The 21616-nt window shown below is 36.3% G+C and overlaps 1 protein-coding gene across 6 annotated transcripts in view; it reads right to left on the bottom strand.

Moving 5' to 3' along the window:
* The window catches only part of PAN3 (poly(A) specific ribonuclease subunit PAN3), a 134333-nt gene that overhangs the window by 15070 nt on the left and 97647 nt on the right, over positions 1 to 21616 (bottom strand). For 2 of the 6 annotated variants that reach the window (XM_019736452.2, XM_019736448.2), the window contains 8 exons: positions 20637 to 20693; positions 19376 to 19480; positions 18496 to 18553; positions 11434 to 11595; positions 10818 to 10934; positions 10629 to 10730; positions 6483 to 6648; positions 5289 to 5379 (listed from right to left, as the gene is read on the bottom strand). In XM_019736452.2, coding sequence (XP_019592011.2) covers positions 5289 to 5379; positions 6483 to 6648; positions 10629 to 10730; positions 10818 to 10934; positions 11434 to 11595; positions 18496 to 18553; positions 19376 to 19480; positions 20637 to 20693 — 858 coding nt within the window. The remainder of the gene's footprint in view (positions 1 to 5288; positions 5380 to 6482; positions 6649 to 10628; positions 10731 to 10817; positions 10935 to 11433; positions 11596 to 18495; positions 18554 to 19375; positions 19481 to 20636; positions 20694 to 21616) is intronic. The other 4 variants (XM_019736453.2, XM_019736451.2, XM_019736449.2 and 1 more) reach the window with 3 other exon arrangements.

The raw sequence follows: 21616 nt of genomic DNA, 5'->3' as shown, positions 1-21616 counted from the left end.
TTTTCTTTTTTAGGATTTACCACTCTGAGGCTTTCCCTCTAAAAGGATTTTCAAGAGACAGCTGGTTGAATTGAGGTAAGCTCTCCATTACCTATCATAACTCCAAATGGTCGCCCCAAGTGGCCCTGCTTGGCAGGTAACTATTATAATAATAATAATCATAGACCTGGGAGAATGGAGTAGCTCAGAGTTAAACGAAATCATGAGAAGTAATTTTCTACAGAAGACTTCCATAACTCTTCCAAATCTGAGATCTTATCTGAATTACTGGATACATGTTCATTTGCTGAATATTGGTTTAGTATAAGGAGTTTTCAAACCTAGCTATACATTAAAATCATCTGAGGAGCTTAAAAAACACAGAAAAAATACCCTAGCAGCCATCCCCTCATCCCAGTTCTGGTGTTATTAGTCTGCGGCAAGCTCTAGGTGTTGGTATTTTTCAAAACTTCCACAAGACACTCTGATATGCAGCCAGGGTTGAGAACTACTGGTTTTGTGGAATGTATGTAAATGGTATATTTGCAAAATATATTTCAAGGCAATCACTAATGAAACTTTAGCACTATACAGCTATCTTTAACAATATTCTACCCAAATAATAAAGTATAAGGAAGTCAAGCTCCATTACTAAAAATAACATGACAAAGTTCAAATTTAAAAATGTATCCAAAATTAGCATTTGTGAAATCTGATACTTTGAACTTGAGATCCTATAGTCAGTGGAAAAACTGATTAGAAAAACAAACTATTTTGAACCTATCAGGACAGAGATACTAACGATTCCTGCCAGAGAAACTTTTTAAAATGTCATTAGGTACAGAGTTAGCAGCCCAGAGCGGTAGGAGGGAAGGTGGCAGGAGCACTGCTGCTGCCATCTTTGTTCCCTGGAGGGCACTGCCATAAATGAATGCAGCGAGGGTGTCCCTCAGTCATTCTCAAGATCAAGTAAAACACTGCAAGCTATATTAATGAAATCATAAACATGTTGGTCAAGAGAAATCAGGGCATGCAGAAGCTGACTGGAAATTTCTACAAGTGTTGCAATCCAATGTCATCAGCAAAGCACACTGCAGGTTATTATTTATGAAGTTTCTGAGCAGCATGTACCAGCACACAGCCTCCCAACCCTTAAAACAGGATGAAGAATTTTCAGTTTAGCTCCACCCTGAGCTGATGCTCTAATGAAACCTCCTACTTAGAACATTCCATTATTCCCTACCATGAGATAGGAAAACAAAAGTCCAAGACGGCTGAAGGACTGCAAGTGTTTAAAAAACTAAGGACATCTGATCTGAGTACATCCCACTACCTTCTTAATGCTGACTCAAGGTGGAAATACCCACTATTAGAAATAAAATATGTCACATAATCCAAATTAAATTAGAATGGATTTTTTTAAAAAAAAGGTTAATCAAGTCCTGCTTAATTGACTTTAATATCATAAAAACTCAGTAACTCTCTCTCCTCTCCTTGTTTCCCAGCTAAATAAGTTTCTATTTGTTATTTTGCTTCTTCCCTCCATCTGGCTTTTCCCCCCATTTGTTGAATTCTGGAGGTTTTCCCCCCAACTTATTTTCAGTTCTTCCTGATTCTTCATTTCTTGATTTTTCTGATTCTATCTATGGCTCTACTTATGTCCATTTTACTGAAAGTCAGTCTCTAGTCACGTGTCTGAAACAGACTATGAAAAATAGGCTACAAGAAACAATGCACTCCTTTCTCATTGGCCCTCTTCTCTGTAAAATCACAACCCCCGTTTAGGACTATCTTGGATTCTCTCCTGTACCTTACCATAAGCTGTATGAAAAATCTTTCACACACACATAGCCACCCCCTAAAAAGTAAGGAAAAAAAACCTGATCGATCCTTTACTGCTGAAAAATAAAGGGAAAGTGACAATGGGTTGAAAGTAGCCTGCATTTATGAATGAAGGCAGGTGCTGACTCACCAATCAGTTGCCCCAATGCTTATTTAATTAAAAGTTGTTTGTTTGGAACTCTGGGATTACTATTTCTAATGAAGAATTTTTTTCAAAGTAACTACATAACCCATAACATAACTGAAATAACGTACATTTGCAAAGAAAAAAATGGAAAATACTGCTGTGATAAAGAAAAAAAAATCAAACTAATCTTATTTTATACTAGTAATGAAAATAAAAAGGACCTCTATTCAGAATAGAGAAAATGAGATACTATAAGGCTGTTTTTTAATGCGGACATGGGGTTTCCAGATACTTGCAACAGAGATTGATGGCACTGATTCTAAATAATGTCTAACTTCTCTCCAAAAATTTATTGTTTTTCTGGATATATGAAGATCACTAGCATTTTAATAATCAACAATCAGTCACTTTTAGCAGCACAAAGATTATGAAGAAATATCTTCAGAGCCAATTAGGTAGGCAATTAAGTGTAAGGCAGAGATAAGAAGGAAAGTAGCTAAGAAACAACCACCCTAGATAGAAAGAAGGAGCAAATCTTTCCCTTAGGCAGGAGCCAGTCGCTGCAGGGGGAAAACGTAGTCTTCCATATGGTGCCCACTAGGTGGCGCTGCCGACCAGGGCAGCTTGGCTGCAGTGGAGGTGAGGTGGGCACAAGCACAGGTAAAGGAGGATGTTACAAGTCTGCAGGCCTATCTTGGCTATTGTAAATAACGTGGCAATGAACACAGCGGTGCATGTCCTTTCGACGTGGTGTTTTCGTTTTCTTTGGATAAATAACCAGAAGTGGAATTGCTGGGTCGTATGATGCGTTCATTTTTAGTTTTTTGAGCAACCCGCCCAGTTTCCCATAGTGGCTGCACGAGTTTGCAGTCCCACCAACAGTGTGCAAGGGTTCCCTTTTCTCCATGTCCTCACCAACACTTGTTTGTTGACTTTTTGATAATAGCCATTCTGACAGGAGTAAGGCGATACCTCACTGTGGCTTTGATTTTCATTTCCTTGATAATTAGTGATGTTGAGCATCTTTACATGTGTCTGTTGGCCATCTGTGTGCCTTTGGAGAAATGTCTTTTCATGTCCTCTGCCCATGTTTCCACTGGATTATTTTTCTGTTACTGGGTTGTATGCATTTCTCATACATTTTGGATACCAACCCCTTATCAGATATATCATTTGCAGATATATTCTCCCATTCAGTGGATTGCCTTTTTGTTTTGTTGAAGGTTTCCTTTGCTGTGCAGAAGCTTTTGTTTGATGAGTCCCCTGTGTTTGTTTTTGCTTTTAAACACACGAAGGGCTGTGTCCAAAAAGGTATCACTTAGACTGATGTCAGATAGTTTACTTCCTATGTTTTCTTCTAGGAGTTTTGTGGTTTCAGGCCTTACATTTAAGTCTTTAACCCATTTTGAGTTTATTTTTTGTACATTGTATAAGAAAGTGGTCCAGTTTTATTTACAAAAGCCAAGATATGGAAGCAACCTAGGTATTCAACAATAGATGAATGGATAAAGATGTGGTGTACACCCACACACACACAAACACACACACAGGAATATTATGCAGCAATAAAAAGAATGAAATCTTGCCATTTGCAAGGATGGACCTAGAGGGTATTATGCTGAAATACCGTGTTTCCCCGAAAATAAGACCTACCCCAAAAATAAGCACGTTAAAATTGTCAGCCAGACAGACACATTTTAGTATGTTATGATGATGTTCCAGAAGATGACATGACTGTATTTGAATAAATGTAGATTGTTGTACATGAAAAAATAAGACATCCCCTGAAAATACGCCCTAATGTGTCTTTTGGAGCAAAAATTAATATAAGACCCAGTCTTATTTTCGGGAAAGTGCAGTATAAGACCTGGTCTTATTTTGGGGGAAACACAGTAAGTCAAGCAGAGAAAGACAAATACCACATGGTTTCACTTACATGTAGAATCTAAAAACAAAACAGAAAGAAACTCAGAAACAAAGACCAAAGGGATGGTTACCAGAAGGATGTGTAAAAAGGGGAAGGGGAATATATCAATAATATTGTGATGAGTTTGCACGGTGACAGATGTTACTAAAATTAGTGAGGTGATCACATTGTAAGGTATAAAAATGTTGAATCACTATATTGCACACCTGAAACTAATATAACCAATATAAGATTGTATACCAAATATATATATATATATATATATATATATATATATATATATATACTTAAATTTAAAAAAATGAAAAGCCTCTCATCCAAGGAAAAAACGTCCGCATACAACTAACTGTGATGAGTGGCTCTTAGTCTTGGGGACCTCACTGCCCATGGTTCAGTAGCAAAGGGTTTATGCATGAATTGGAATACTAAACCCTACTTAGACTCTACTTCTCAGTCTGTCCTTTCCTTTTTGTTCTGAAATTTTGTCTTATAATAAAGTGAACTAAAATCTTTCCAGATTCAAACAAAAGAAGTTGAAATGAGAAGGGCAATGGGGAGGGAAGGTGTTGCCTTATATCAAACCTCTGTGAGTTCATAAGTGTTCAGAAACACCAAAAATTTCTCACACATAAAAAAACTAACACTGTCTTAAAACAGTCGCATAGCCTCCAAAAAATGTGAAGCACTGTAATACAAACTGAATAATCTGAAACATATACTTTAAACAGCAATGTCACTTGCACAGAGTAACAAAGGCTAAGCAGCTACATGTAACACAGGTTCTTATTCTCCTACATTTCAGATTCATCAAGAAATAAGAAATAAATAGCTAAGAACATAATGAGGTCGAAACCCGCACTATTACGAGATCAGACTATAACCAAATTCTGATAATGTACAAGAAGCGAGTGATAGGCTCTGATTAAGCAAAAGAAACAAATTATTTCAAAAAATGGCAACGCAACACTATTCCTTTGAAAATATTTCTAAAATCTTCAGATTGGTAGTGGGACAACTGTTCTAAAAGCAAAAATAGCAGGTGTGATAGGTGTGATTGTAATACATTAAAGAAATAAAAAGAAGTAAAATCTCGTTTAATGTAATTCATTCAGATGACCAATTCACCTGCTTTAATCCCTGCTGAGGACAAATTTCCCAGTCACATACACATAAATACATTTTCATTTGAGCAGCTAGAGTCTCTGACGCCGTCATCAGATCTGTATATTCCAACTCATTAGGGCTCCAGACTAACGACATCACAGTGATGAAGAAATACATGCTCAAAGTTTGCCCCAGAATAAATTGAAGTCTAGACTTAAAACCCTGAAGTACTTTAAAATAAACAAAATTTGTCTTAAAAAAAAAAAAAGCCTTAAATTATTAAATATATTTATGTTAATTATTACTCACCTGGTATTGAGCCATTAATGCCAATGGATTATTATTCTGACTGTTATCAAATGTTAAAACATCAAATACTCCCACACAATTTACTCGCAACCTTTAAAGACCAGAAAATTTAAAGAAAATAATTAAAATGAGATTTTAAAATGATACACTAGTGGAAATTTAACATTTCCTGCAATATTTGGAAGGATCTCAGAATATCATCTACTCGGACCTCCTCTCCTACCCCCATATAACCTCTACCAACTACTATTTCAGCGAGGAGGACATTAAAGCTCTCAGATATCAAGTGACAGACCTAAAGCTACGAAAGCCAGGACTGTAAGTCACATCTTGGATGCCTAGGCCAATGGTCTTTTCACTGCACCAAGCTGCTGCTTGATTAGTTATTCATGAAAAGAGAACTAGTTAGCTTCCTACCCCTTGCTGAAGATGTACTAGGCATCATGCAAAGCATTTCACATGTGTTGATTCATTCAATGCTCTCAATAATCTTTTGAGATAGGTACCTTATAAATGTGGAAAACGGAGATAGTAATAGTACCTGTCTCATAAGGTTACTGAATACATAGAAATTAGGTAACTTGCTCGGGGTCACAGACACAGTAACTAACAGAGCCAGGATATGAAGCCAGGTCACCTGTACGAGATCCTGAGATCTTTATGCTACATGGCCCAAGACAATTCTCAAAGTTACAGCAACTCAAATGACACTTTGCTGAAGTCTAGGTCTGTGTACTTAACTCTCTCTCAGTGGTTTTCAAAGCACAGGACCCAATCAGCAGCAACAGCATCACCTAGGAACTTGTTAGAAATGCAAGCTCTCAGGCCCCACTCGATTTCCTGAACAAGAACTCATTCTGTGCTTAACAAGCCCTCCAGGTAATTTCTGACCCATGCTAAAAGTTGAGAACCACAGGTGTACATAGAAAAAGCTGTATTGATATTACTCCTATATCTCCCAACCCTAACCATACATACCTCCCAAACCCATATAAGATTCTTGGTTAATAACCAGGCACTTTATTAAGAATTCAACATTTTTTTTTAAAACTTACAAATGAACTCAAAGTCACAGCAGTTTTTCTGGATGGAATATATGAAAAGGGAGAATTAAGACAAATCATCATGCTCTGTTTAAAAGCTGTCACAGGGTAGATTCTCGGGAAAGAAAGCCAAAACTCAAAATGCTAGTACCTTGTTTTGCCAGTTATCAAAATCTTTGTTGGGTCCATAACACGACACGCCAAACCTGCTGTATGAATGGTACGCAATGCAGAACTGAGTTGGACAATATATGCCCAAATAAGAGATTCTGGCAACAATCCGGCATGCTGTCTGGGCAATGGTCCATCGTGTTGACCTATAAAGCAAATAAAAACAAAAAAGACATCTGCATTTAAGTAACCAACTAAAAGACTAAAACATTCAAACCAAAATTAACAGAGAAAATTAATTTGCATTCATGGCACAACTTGCCAATTTATACATATGTATATACATAGAATTTAAGTTTAGTCTATTAGTAAGAATTTAAGAGACAAACCCTTCATTTCCTGTTTAGGAGATTATACCTTCATATCATCAGCAGTGGCAGAGCTCTCACCGAACTGCTCTTCTCTGTGACCATTGTAATTATTGAATAATAAACAAAGATTTAAAGAATTTATATTTAATGGTGAACCAAATAAATGTAAATTCTGATTAAAAACGAACTACGGAGATTATTTCACTTACAATGTGGGTAATCCTAGCCTATATAATGGTTGAGGCATGTGAGAACTGTTCATTCTGTGGATTGAGGAAAATGAGTCCCTACCATCATTTATATTGAATATTTTCTTATTCTCCTCATACTGCTCAGCCTTTTTTATTACAGCCATGTCAGTCAGATATAATATCCAATTCACAAAAACATAAATGAATGTCACTTATGTATAATGATGAAACACAAAAATAATCTGGTCTACCATGAAAAGTAATCGTTTTGATTCTATCACCTCTTATAAGTGCTTCCTGATATTTTCTGGGTCATTGTTACCCCTTAAATCAATAGAAAAGGAACCATATAAATTGAATCTAGATTTTATAATTACAGCAGCCCCCCTCATCTACAGTCTCGCTTTCCATGGTTTCAGTAACCCACGGTCAACGGGGGTTCAAAAATATTAAATTGCCCCAACCATCAACACTGTCTGCTCCTGACACCCAGCCATTGACATCGTTTGTCATGGCTTGATGGTCCAGGATCTCCCAAATCAGACATTCTCCTTCTGACGTATCTTCAGGTCAATTAGGAGCCTAACACTACATCACAATGCCTACATTATTCACCTCACTTCAATTCATCACCTAGGCATTTCATCATCTCACATCATCATAAGAAGGGTAAATATAGTAAGATATGTTGAGAGAGAGAGACAGAGCGGGAGAGAGAAAGACAACATTCGCATAATTTTTATTACAGTATACTGTTATATAATTGTTCCATTTTATTATTAGTTATTGTTAATATTTTACTGTGCCTAATTTATAATCTAAATTTTATCACAGGTGTGTATGTATAGGAAGAAACATTGCGTGTGTGTTGTGTATCTGTGATTTCAGGCATCCACAGGGGGTCTTGGAAAATAGCCCCTTCAGATAAGGGTGGACTCCTGTATTTCAGGAAATATAACCTTGTAAGTCCAAGTATTCATATGGTCGTAAACAAACCTTTTGTGAATCAGGTCTAAAAGCAACACAATAAACTGGTTAACTGTGGAGATAATAAATAGCAAATAGGTACCAATGGCTTAGGATAAAATTTCCAGAAAAAAGCAAATACGAAATTCAAAAATTGCTATCCCTTAAAACTGAAAACAAAATCTGGAAAACAGTAGTAGATGACTCAAAAAGTGGCTCTAGGGCGGCCAGGCAGCTCAGTTGGTTAGAGCGCGAGCTCTGAACAACAGGGTTGCCAGTTTGATTCCCACATGGGCCAGTGAGTTGCGCTCTCCACAACTAGACTGAAGGCAACGAGCTGCCGCTGAGCTGCCAGAGGTACAGGTGAATGGCTCTGTTGGTTAGAGCGCGAGCTCTCAACAACAAGGTTGCCGGTTCAATTCCCATATGGGATGGTGGGCTGCGCCCCCTGCAACTAAAGGTTGAAAACAGCAACTGGACTTGGAGCTGAGCTGCGCCCTCCACAACTAGATTGAAGGACAACGACTTGGAGCTGATGGGCCCCTGGAGAAACACACTGTCCCTAATATTCCCCAATTAAAAAAAAAAAAAAGTGGCTCTAGTGATGAATGCCAAGAAAATGTCAAAGATGACTATGAAGAGTTTAAATAAAACTAATATTTAATAAATGCGGTAACAAGGAGAAGGGTATTTACAGCACAGGGCTTATTGCGTGCCGGAGTCTGTCTAGTCCCACATCGTCTCATTTTAAACCTCATATCCCTGCTCCTACATGGTATGGTATTATTATTATTCCCACTTCCTAAATTAGTATATTTCTTATAATATGCAATTTTTTTGTGCTAAGTTAAATAATATAACATTAGAGTCCTATCTATGTCTCTACAAATTTATACAAACACTGGCCTTTTTTCTTCTTTTTTTAATACTCACATTGGGAGAACAGAGATTGTCTTGTGTTAGAAGTTGCTGTAAATTAAAGTGTATGTGGTATGGTTTAGGGAAGTTACTACCATGCTAACAATACTTTGAAATATTAGAAAAAGGGACTGATTCCTGTGAAAATGTAAAACTATTATATCAAATTATCAGTCAACACCAAAAACAGAGTAAGTAAGATACAAAAGAAGCTGGAAAGGCGTGCTTGCTATAAATCAGCGGTTCTCAACAGGGGTCATTTTGCCCCCCCCCCCCCCAGGGACATTTGGCAATATGTGGAGATATTTTTGGTGTCAAAACTGGAGGAGGGGGTTGCTACTAGCATCTAGTGGGCAGAGGCTAGGGACGCCGCTAAAGATCCTGCAATACCGAGGACGGCCCCACAAAAATAACTATCCAGCCCCAAGTGTCAACAGGGCCGAGGTTGAGAAACCGAGCTATAAATTACAGCCAACAGTCATTTCACAGGTGGTATTACCAAAATAAACTTGAACAACTACAGCTATATGCATCTATAAGAAAAGTCACACCACATCCCCTTCAACAAAATTATGTATGTGTCTACAGATGACATGGCAAAGGGAAAAAAAATGACCACACTATATGACCAGATTTTTAATGTGGAACAGCCATGTAACCACAGCTTTCTTCTTTCAACTGTCAGAAAGCAAAGTTACAAATAAACAGAAGTAATATTTCTTATCCATAATTAGAATCCTTAAAGGAGTCACAATCCAAAAGACACTATCATGTGGACTCAAATCTTTCTCCCTCCTTAGTTTCTCTACACGTGTATTCAAGAAAATCTTTAACATATTGAAAATCATGGCAAAGAATGCACTGCTTCTTTCCTGACCCCAAATAAGAAAATGATGCATACCCTATTCCCTTCTTAAATAACAAATTGATATCTCAAAATTATTTAATTTTACTCTGAAATGACTTACCCTCTCATAAACATTTGTTAGAATGTAATTAAAACATTTTGGTTCTTTGCAATATCTGAACTACAGAACAATTCTTTAGGCAAATACTAGAAAGGGGCAAAAAAAGAAAATACTCCCCATTTAAATAAAATTTATTTTGAAGACTAATTCTTTAAGTGACACGGAACCTTACCTTTAAATAATTAGGGAAATAATTTAATAAACGATACACAGTCACATTGGACTCCGTGGAAGTCATTAAATTATATTCAGAAAATATAAAAATTAAGGGGAAAATGTTGTAATAAATGAAAAATGCAGTATGATATAGAATAAAAGAAAAACAATGCGAAAGGAAACAAACAAACAAAAGACACTAAGACTGGAAAGAAATATACCAAGAGACCAATAATAGTTGTGTTTTATGTGCTGAAGCCACAGAGGTTATTTTTCAATTTACTGAATTTTCTAAATCATCTCTATTCAGAAAGCATATTTTTAAAAGAAAAAAATTAAGAGGATAAACCTTTTATCATATTCTCAGTTACTGAAATTCCATATATCTATGAGTCCTTCCCAACCTATCTTCATCTCCGGCTATACACATACTACGTTATTTCCTAACTTGTTACAGATTGACAACATTTCTTTAAGGTAATTTTTTTGCAAATGCAATAAGGTCTTTTAGCTGAATGACTACAGGGATAATTAACATGTATTTTAAAACACAAAATGACTCTCCACAGAGCAAAAACATTGATCAAAATACAGCTCGCCTGCATCTTTTTCTTACCCCACTTTCTCTTTGTGAAATAGGCATCAGCATTAGGGTCATTAAAGTGTCTGCTCATCAGAGTCTCTCCTCCAGCATGGAAATCATACGCAAACACAAGAGCTTAAAATAAAACACAAACACTCATTACTGCAATCTGGCTTCAAACAGTGAGGCCCACATGCAGAAAGACAATTACGAAGTACTTACAAGGCTCTGCAAATGCTTTAGTGGTAAATACCTCACGCAACGTTACAATATTTGAGTGCTGAATTTTTTTCCACATATCGACCAACACCATGCACTTTGTGTTAACAAGACGAAAACCTGAAAAAGAGAATTTTTTCTACTAAACTGGAAATGGCATCCCCCCCCCCTTATTCCATCAGAAATGTGAAGAAAAAGCCATGTTTTTTATATATTATATATACAGAGGGTGCCAAAAAACTGTATACATATTTTAAGAAAGGAAAACTGTATTAAAATTGTAATAATCACTATATACCAATGACAAAAGATGAATACAAGTCACATTTGACTTCTGCAATGACAAGAGGTGCCAAAGTGGTTCCCATCAGCGTCCAGACACTTCTGATTACAGTGAACTACGGCTTGAGCAACGATGATCAAAGTGTCCACTTGTATACATTTTTTTGGCACCCCAGGTATATATGTCACTTATGAGATACTAATTTCCAAATGAAACCATAAATTTATTCATTATCATTTAAACTCATGTATTAAACAGATAGAAATATTTAAGAACGTTTGAATAACCTTAGCCTCAATCATATGCTCCTAAAAGAGGAAAGCTTATCGCCCTTACCATGTATCCTCCGAAGGCAATATGGCAGATCATCTTTGCTATTTACAGCTTTGTAGCAAGATGTAATGTATCCAAAATTACTGGATTTCTGTATCCGGTTGGGCGGTGGCAGTGGTTCTAGAGGAAATAGGCTATGGTAGCTGTCAACTTCTGTAGGGACTGCTAGAGTAATTCACAGGAAGATGACTTTTAACTCAGAGGCATTCATAAATCTCTCAGAGTAATAAAGAAGAAATCAAATCTATAAACCACTAGTATCAACACACACTTGTACTCAAGAACAGTGTCAACATTTATAACTCTATATAAAACAAACTGATTTCACTATCAATAAAAACAGGCATTATAAAACAACCAAAGAATAACTAGATTTCATGCACTCAAAAATATTTATCTTTTATAGTACAATACAACAAACATTAGAAATAATTTATCACTTAGAGACATTAAACAGTTCTGATTCTGATGTTGAATAAAAATCAAGATAGGTTTTGCTTCTTTAAACATTTTATTTTATATAAGATATATTTATACAATGGTGTTAAGCTATGAACTTTTGTTTTGAATGCGTAAGAAATTCAAAACAAGTAACATTAAATTGGAGAGTGTGCATATGTGGTATGTCTGTGTGCTTATATATGTATAAATACGGCAATCTGTATTAAAACTCTCCAACCATTCAGTGGAATAGCATAGTTTTAACCCTAGCAAAATATGAAAGGAAAAAACTAAAATTACCACCATGCCTGCCATATTCCTCAAAGAAAGGAAAATTATGTTTAAGGAAATATAATGCATTGGGATTTGCTCATGATACTCTGCTAGGCATTAAAAACGTGAGTCCCAATTTGTTGTTTCTTATAAAGGCTAGAAAGCTGTACATGAAAATGTATTTGGTGGTTGGTTTCTCTACAGAGTACAGGCAATTTATTTTCCTTTCTTTATTGCTCCCTATTTTCTAGAACAAACATATATCAGTTTTACAATCCCAAAAGACAAATAGTTTTCAATGCCTCAGATACAATCAACTACATTTTCCAAATGAACAGCTTCCATGCTGTGAGATGTCTTGAAGGACTTACGAATGCTCACGATATTTCAAGTGAAAAGCAGATAAGTGAACATGCAGAATATGCATAGAAAACCATCTAGAAAGGAATACAGCAAAACTTTAACAACGGTAACCACTGAGTGGGAGGATTTTTCTCCGCTACACTATTCTGTATTTGCCAGATTTTAAAATAAACATGTTTAACACTGTTTTTAAAACACAGTGATAAATGAATAAATCTAAAAAAAAAACACCTCACAAATAAAAGACAACTGATAATTTTTGATCTATGACTGTGGAGAAACACAGGTGAAACCCAATTAAGAAAACTCTGATTCCAGAAGACAGGTTTAAAAGGACCTCTCAGCCTTTGCCAAATGCTCAGTCATTATCTTTTAGTTCTTGAATCCTATGAGATAGGATTCCCTACTTCATTAAGGAAAGTTAAGGATTACACATCTAGAGGGCGTAGAGATGCAAACCCAGGGCTCTCATTCTGTAGTCTTGTCCTCTTAACCCTGAGATGGCATTCTGGCCACAGCGCAAAACATGGATTCAACTTTCAAACCAAGGTCAAGTGGCATGTTCTACTGAAATAAAGGCGGTGTAATGGAAGTATACACACAAGTGAAGATAGCTGTAACTTGCTCATTTATTATTATTTATTTCAATGATCAGTGTAATTCCCACAAATGATAAATAAATTTTGTCTCCTAGCTATTTCATAAGCAATTAACTTCAAATTAGTAAAAATGTACTGAGTACCTACTATGTATTATTAGTGAACCCATATTAATGAAATACGGGTTCTTTTTAGGAAGGTTAGAGATTTATATAAAATATAGTACAAGGCAAAATAGCTATTAAAAAGGTACAATTCACCATGCAACTGGTTCTTAAAACTTCAGCACCCTTCACAGTTACCTAGAGGCTTGTGAACACAGCTTGCTGGGCCCCATGTCCAGAGTTTTTGACCCAGTGCATCTAAAGTAGGGCCCAAGAATTTGCAATTCTAACAAGTTCCCAAGGTGATGATACACATGGAAACACAGAGAAGGGAGCCATTCCCAAGGATATCACGAAAGATCTCACAGACTTGGCATGTTTACTACAAAATGAAGGATGAGGCTGCTTTCCATGAGCTAAAACGAGCGGAAAGAGAGCACTTTATGGTGAACAGAACACCACCAACAAACAAGGCTTGAATGCGTGCACTGTCCAGGGATGGCAAAATCTCACGTAGTGGGAGAATACAGGACACCACAGAGGCGGCGCAGAGTGGAGATACAGCTGAGAGGTGTGCTGGGATTAAATCACACGGAAATTTAAATGCTACAGTAAGGACCCGAAATTTACTCTGCCAAGCAGTGGAACTCACATCATCAGTGGGACCAAGATCATGTGAGAGACACAATCAACTAAAAATTGTATGCTCTTAACTCCTTCATTCCTGTGCCTACTTTTTCAAACAAGTCATCCTGAATTCCATATAGTGCAGGGGAAACAATGAGGCTGCAGTGTAAAACTACGCATTACCTAACGGCTATCCGTCCAGTGTCTGACTCTGATTCTATAGAAGATAATGTACACCTCTGCAAGCCGTGATTACTGATAGCACTGCAAAGTAATTCCTGCCTACACACAGGTAGATTCTCTTCTGCCTGGTGGGGGTTCAATTGACTCCCCTCCTCCTCTATGCAAAAGCCAGTTTGCACACTCATTTCGTCACCCTTGATTCATAAAGTCTTATGTGACTGACCCCCATGACTTAAATAAAATCTTTAATACGTGCTCATTTTCAGATCTAGACATCATTTCACTTTTTTTTCAGAAAGTTCTTTTTTAACACTACATTTCCCAGTCTCCCTGAAATAATCATATATAGTCTAATATTAACTTTAAAGACTGCACGTTTCCACTAATAGACAGGAATACTAATTGACAGGTTCTGCTCCGGTTTCCAGCCCAATTTAACAAGTGCACAAAATTCAGTATGAATCAAGGGCATAGGGGTGCCTCGATCGCTGCTAGGCATCAAAAATCAAAGCTAATCAACTTGGAAAATTACATGGAGCCGCAGTCTTGATTTTAGCCCCAATTTTTAGTCTAGGGTCGACTAAAATAATATTAGTTCCACAAAATAATATTAAAAACAATGAAAAAATGTTTAGTTTCTTTCCTCTATTCAACCCTACTTCCCCTCAAAGAACGCACAGAATGACAGGTTGGATCTAAGATGCTGACTGAGATCCACTGGGGTAAATCCACGGCGGTTTCCGAACCTCCGCGCTGCTGACACACTGGACTGGCTCGTTCTTTGTTGTTGGGACCGCCCTGTGCATCGCAGGCATTTAGCAGCACCCCCGGCCTCTACACATCCCACTGCCCTCTGTGACAACCAAAAATGTTCCAGACATTGCCAAAATGACTCAGGAGGGATAAAATCATTCCTGGTTGAGAACCACTGACCTACATGAAATAAATTTTGATTTCAAAGATGAGAAGTACTAATTTGATGGGAGTATAACATATGGAATGGAAACAGAAAAAAGCCATACCAAAGATGAGTAAATGAATCAAAGTGACAAAGGTTAATAGTAAACATGAGACATGAAAAAGATCAGTTAGAGCAGTGGCAGAAAAAAACACGTATTAAAACTTGTTTAAACCCAGGTGCAGAGAATTGGATTAACCACAATCTTTAGTTGGTGACACTCAAATCGCTGGTTCATGTCTATACATGGCCTGCTTCTATTTAGTTAATTATTCTTAATAATATAATAAGCATCTACAAGCTCAGCAGGCAAAATGAAAGCTCAGACCTTGACTTTAATTTACATCTAAACATATGGTTCTCGCTACCAATCTTTGCCTTTCTTCTCTTTCTTGTCCTTCCCTTTATATAGTTTCATTACACCTGCATGTAGTTCTCCAAAGTTTATTATGTGTGTGTGTGTGTTTATACATGTATATGCATATACTCATGTATTTCCATAAATGTAAGTAAATACATATAAATTTTAGTTAACTTTATAAAAAAGGTATCATGCTATATATAGTCTCTTGCAACTCACTTTTGTACTTCATGCTACATCACTAAGATCCTTCTGTACTGTTCCATGTCAGAGCACTTTCTTCGTTTAAACTGCTGTATAATGTCCCACTGTCTGACAAGATCACAGTTAATTCATCCCCTGTCCTTCAGATGGGCATGTGAATTGATCAAGCTTCCTGCTACTGTAAGCAGTGATATTATGGATACTTTGTACATTTCCTGGTTGATAATGTGTAGGACTTTACCTATATCTAAGAGCAGAACTGCTGGATCACAGGGAACAGAGATATTCAACTTACGTTTTCCAAAGTGGTACCAGGTTCACCGAGTTACACTACTGACAGCAATGCACTGGAGAACCTGTGACTCCAGATCCTAACACTTCAGATGGTTAGACTTTATTTTATTTGTATCATCAGTGATGTCCAATATCTCTTCTTATATTTATTGGTCATATGAATTTCTATGTTCTTGAAATGCCTATTGTCAGCCTTTGATCATTTTCTTTATTGGACTGTTTAGGCTCTTACTGATTTGTGTTTTTTATACTCCTTGTCAGTTGTGTAAATAATTTCTTACAAATTTTATCTTTACTATAGGTATCTTTGGATTGTTTTAAATTTTAATTTAGTAAAATTTATCAGTATTTTCTTTAAGAGTCAATAATCTTTGTCTCCTGTACAGGAAATTTTTCCCTCCTGAAGTGTTAAATCTATTCATTTGTATTTTATAGTGAGAGTTTTAAAGTTCTGTTTTAAACATTTAAGTTCTGAATCTATGTGGAGTTGATTTTGGGATGTGGTGTGAGACAATGATCCAGTTTTACCTGTTACCATAAAGAAAGCCATTTTTCTAGTGCCTTCCTCTCCCCACTGATATGCCACCTCTATCTCAGAATGTGTCTGGGCTCTCCTTAGTCTTTTCCTTTAATCAATCTCTCTACCCCAGTGCCATTACCACATTGTTTTAGTGACTAGAGACTCAAACCAAGCCCCACCTCAATCCCCAACACACTCAGAATCCTAATCATAATCTTCCAAGTGCTGTAGGTAGTCTTAGCCCTTTTCTCTTTGATAAATTTTATCATATACATGAAAAGCTCTGTTATGTTGTAATAAAAAAAATAAATTAAATAAAGGCCAAATTTTGATTAGAAGCTTGCGACTTTCGGCCCTACCTAACCCCCCCACTCCACCCCCCACCCTCACCAACATCCAGGGAGGAGAGGGGCTGGAGACTGAGTTAATCACCAAGAGCCAAAGATTTAATCACATGCCCACACAATGAAACTTCCATAAAAACTCCTGAACAGCAAGATTCAGAGAGTTTACAAGTTGGGGAATCCACTGAGGTGCTGGGAGGGTAGCACACCTCCAGATGGCAAGAAGGTCCCCCACTCCACCCTCCCCCTCTGCATCTCTTCCACTGGGCTGCTCCTGAGTTGTGTCCTTTACAATCGACCAGTAATAGTATGTAAAGTGCTTTCCTGAGTTCTGGGAGTCATTCTAAATTACCAAACCTGGGGGTGGGGTGGGGGGTGTGTGTTTGTGTGTGTGTGCCAACCCTCAAATTTGTAGTTGGCCAGATCAAAGTGTGAGTACCCTGGGTACACCATTTTAGCTAGCATCTTAAGTAGGAGTGATATTGTGGGACTGAGCCCTTAACAATTAAATTGTTAGGACACGAATTAGGTGTGAGAAGTATTCTGAGTAAAAACAGCTCATATGCTTTGACTAAAATTATGTTGAATCTATAGCTCACTTTAGAAAAATTGCTATCTTAATCATTATGACTTCCTACTCATGGATATAGTAGTTCACTCTATTTATCTTATTTAACACATCTTAATAAATCTACCCCATTGAGATCTTATACATCTTTTGTTGTATTTATTCCGAGATATTGGTATTTTGAAACCATCATAAATAGCATCTTTTCTTTTAATTATATTTTGAAGTACAGGCTACTAGTCTATAGAACTGCAACTGAAATGTATTAATCTTATATCCAGCTCTTTCATAACTCTATTATAATTTCAGATAATGTCTAATGTACAGTCATATAATCTATACATGATTGGAATCATAAAGATTGGACTGGCAAAAATAAACCTTTTTCTTTTTTCCTTTCACCCTTCCTAGGGCTTCAAAGGCAATGCTAAATAATTAAGGAAAACTCCTAACCTGACCACTTCAAAGGTTATGACAGCTAAGTTCCCTGCCCATCTAATCTGGAAAGATCAGCCTTAAGACACAGTAGCCAGACATACACCCTCTGAAGTCTTGAGCAGTCAAAATAGACAGTGGGCTGTGCTGAATCCTTGACTACAGCCAGGTTTTGCGATTGTCTCTATGGCAAATGCATTCCTACTGTATTATTTACAAATGTTAGTTAAATTACCATATTTAATCGTGCTATAAAAAGAATAAGCTGGGGAAAGAGATTCTAATGTTCTCTTACAAACACTGTGGTACCGTCAGAAAAACCTAGACTCCAAGCCTGGCTCAGCAGTTCCCAAAGGCAATTACTTAACCTGCCTGGCAACTTCAGTTTTCCTCCCGTGTAAAATAGAGATAACAAGATTAGTATCTATGTCACAGGATTGTTCTAAGGAAGAAAGTAAGACATTTTAAAGCATTGAATCAGTAATCACCTTTCCCTTCTGCTTAAGAACCTATACTTCATTAGTTTCAGCAGACAATAATATTCTAGTGCACAGGGAGGAAAATCACCATGAATTCTAAAACTACCTAGTTTTTTTGATAAACTAGAATACTATCACAAGTAGAATTAATTTAAATTAGATGATCAATGGCATCTTGTAACTCTTCTTAAGTAGATTTCAAATAAATATACTCATAAAGTCGTAATTAGCTAGTTTAAGATAAAAACATGCAGGACTACAAAAGAACCATAATATCCTTTAAAAGGCAGTATGAATCAACTTGCATTTTACCTGGCATATCTGCTTGATCAATTTGAGCCATTGTTATTAAATGTCTGTTAATCAGCTCCTAAGAAAACAAGTATATTTACATTTAACACAGCTTCTGAAATCTGGATTTTCTATTATAACTAAATAACGAAAGTGTTAATATTTTGGGTATGTGCATTTTTTAATGTTGATATCCTGAAATAACATTTCTAATAATGGCTAAATTCCAGTACTAGGTATATCTGCCCCTAACTAAGGTGGTACTTAAGTAACTGAGCTATAACCCAGAGCATATAACTAATGCTCTGGCTGAAAACCCAAGGTCTACTGTAAGTTTCTCAATAAGTCACTTTATGAACATTATACTAGTGCACTTACTTCTGTGAAACAAAAATACTTCTGAGTATCTAAGCGTAAAATGAAATTCTATATATCAAATAATATCTAAGTTTAACAAAAAAAATATTTTACAAAACCTACTTTACAGAAAATATTGAGCTATATTAAAAGGTTTATTTCTGGGCCAAACTCCCTATGCTCAACCTGTAGATATTAGCAAAAAGTTTTCTGAAGGTTAGAAACGATTTAAATAATTTATTTATATACTTCAAAGAAATCTTTCAATACACAGATATGAAGTGCAGAAACGTGGCCCATTTAAATAGCCATTCTATATTTTATTTCCTAACACATAATTACTTGCAATTCTCTTGAAAAACAGCTTTCCTTAAATTAATGTCAATTAGAACTTACAAATTCTCTCTGCTTTAGTACAGCATATTTGATTAAGGACTATGAAACAATACGATTTTGAAAAGAGCCTGTTCCTTCTGTTAGGTCTCTGTTAAAAGCACAAATGACATTAAGTACCCCCAGCATGAATCGAATCGGGAACACGTACCTGTCGGAGCTCGTCAGCCATGAAGAAGGAAGGTGCATTTGCTTTTGGTTGCATATAAGCAACGTGAGGTGCAGTGGGAGGATAAATATGATAGTTTGGAAATACCTAAAAAGATAGGGAGGGATAAAATGTAAGGACCCATTTTTCTCAATGGATAAGCTTTATCATGATTTGATAAAAGTTTGAATCTTTAAATGACAGTGATAAATTGATACATTTAAAAATCTTTAAATGATAGTGAATTAAACATCTCAGAGAACAGCTGTTACCAGTATACTTTCTGAATGAATTCATTTAAAAAATAATCTTATATTTAATAATCAATGAGAAAGGAAACACTTCTTCAGATACAGTGAAATTTAAGCTCCAATGAGAGGCAAAAGTAGCTCTTTGGATGAAACGTTATTCCAGTTTGCAAGTATTCTTAAAAGCACTTGGAAGAGAGGAAAAAAACAGATATTAAAGGTGTTTGGGTACGGTCAGATAATGAAGTAACACCACCCTGGCCACCCAAAGAATTGCCCTCTTGCGGGCTTTTTATGGCCAACCTAAGTAAGTGTTACCTAAACACTTGTTAAGCACTTTGAACTGCCAAAGTAAGGAGGACCGATTTACCCTGCGCCAGCAGCTTAAGTGGACAGAAGGGTGCGACAATATATTTACCTTCTAAGCAAACCACAATGGTTACTAAATCTGTTTCCAGCTTCCTGATTCCCACCACGCTGCTTTCTCCTCCTTCCCCTCACTGGTCCACGACACAATATCAAAGTACATTCTTAAATTTCTTTTGCTCTATTCTTTCATTTTAAAAGCTGAAACAAACATTTCTTTTCTCTTTTAAAAATTAATTCAGCCAGTTTCTGTTGCCCTCAGATGATTATTCTGCTCTGAATCTCAACCAGGAAGTGTTTTGCAATACTTGTTTCCTTTAACTTCTCTCTGCAGGGAGAATAATACCTCCTTTTTTTCTTGCCTTGGTTTCCTCACATCAGATAGCAGTTTGGCTTAACTACCTCACATTTACCATGAGCATATTTTAAAGAGTGGTTTGAAGGTTAAAAACATAAAACTGTGTCATATATAATCTCTACAAAAACAGCTGAGAGTTTTGTGACAAAAGAACCTCTTTATAGATTAAATTTCTTCTTTCTATAAATAATAAAATAAAAATGTAAATAATTATAAAATATAATAAACCCCCAAAAGGTAAAACATGGATGGAATTCTTACTTGAAAGAACCAAGGAAAGTCTCTACTCTACCTCAATTATTTGACCTTCTGTTCGGCAAGGTGTTCTGTGATAACTTTTGAAAGATCTCTGACCAAAAACAAAACAAAACAAAAAACTATTAGCTATTTTATTATTTTTAAAAAAGCATTCACATTATTTACAAGTACTTCTATAAATGTTTTCCCACTTATTTCTCATAAGGTGGTTAGGTATTATTATCCCCATGTACAATTAGGGAAACAGTGCCAGTGGTACCAAGATTCAAGAGTCACAAAACAATGGCAGAACTGGGACTCTTAATCTGTTGTCTTTCCATTTAAATTGCCCTTTAGTAAAACATTAATCAAAATAAATCATTCATTTAACTTGTGGAATCAAAATCTGCTTACCAAAATCCAAATATACTTTCATCTATGCCTATCATATAAACATGTCAAATGTCTACGGTTTAGATAAGCTTTCATATTTTAATGGAATTTGGCTTTTTTAGTCATGAGCTCTCCATCTGCTACTTATTTTTCTATAGTTAAAAAATAAGTTTGAATATGGACAAAATAACGAAGCTAAAAAATACGATTTATAAAACATGACAACTCTTCCCCGCCCCCTCCTCTCCTGAGGGTTCCTTGACAGCTAGCTCTTTCCTCATCCAGAATCAGGCCCCCTAAAGAATGATTCATATTGGAGGCCTCCTATCACTACACATCCTCCACCATCCAGAGATCTAACTATTAAATCACTGCCTTCCCTGAGGCAGGAGTTTATCATCAGTTTGCTTTCAGTAACTACTGAAACCATCTCCCTTCTTTAACTTCTTACTAGAGCTAAAACTGCCTATAAACAAATGTCAGCAAACATCAACATCAGCTAGCACCAATACTGGGTAACCACATAAGCAAAACATGCTATACAATCCTAACTACAGCTTGAATATAACCTAATTTCTGATTAAAACCAGATATGCCCCAAACTAGAGTTCTTCTTAATGCAAAAACAGATTACTTTGAAGA

This window comes from Rhinolophus sinicus, linkage group LG04 (assembly GCF_036562045.2).
Source record: "Rhinolophus sinicus isolate RSC01 linkage group LG04, ASM3656204v1, whole genome shotgun sequence".
Lineage (NCBI taxonomy): Eukaryota > Metazoa > Chordata > Mammalia > Chiroptera > Rhinolophidae > Rhinolophus > Rhinolophus sinicus.
The sequence above is the reverse complement of the archived record's forward strand: the minus strand, read 5'-3'. Positions and strand labels throughout refer to the sequence as shown.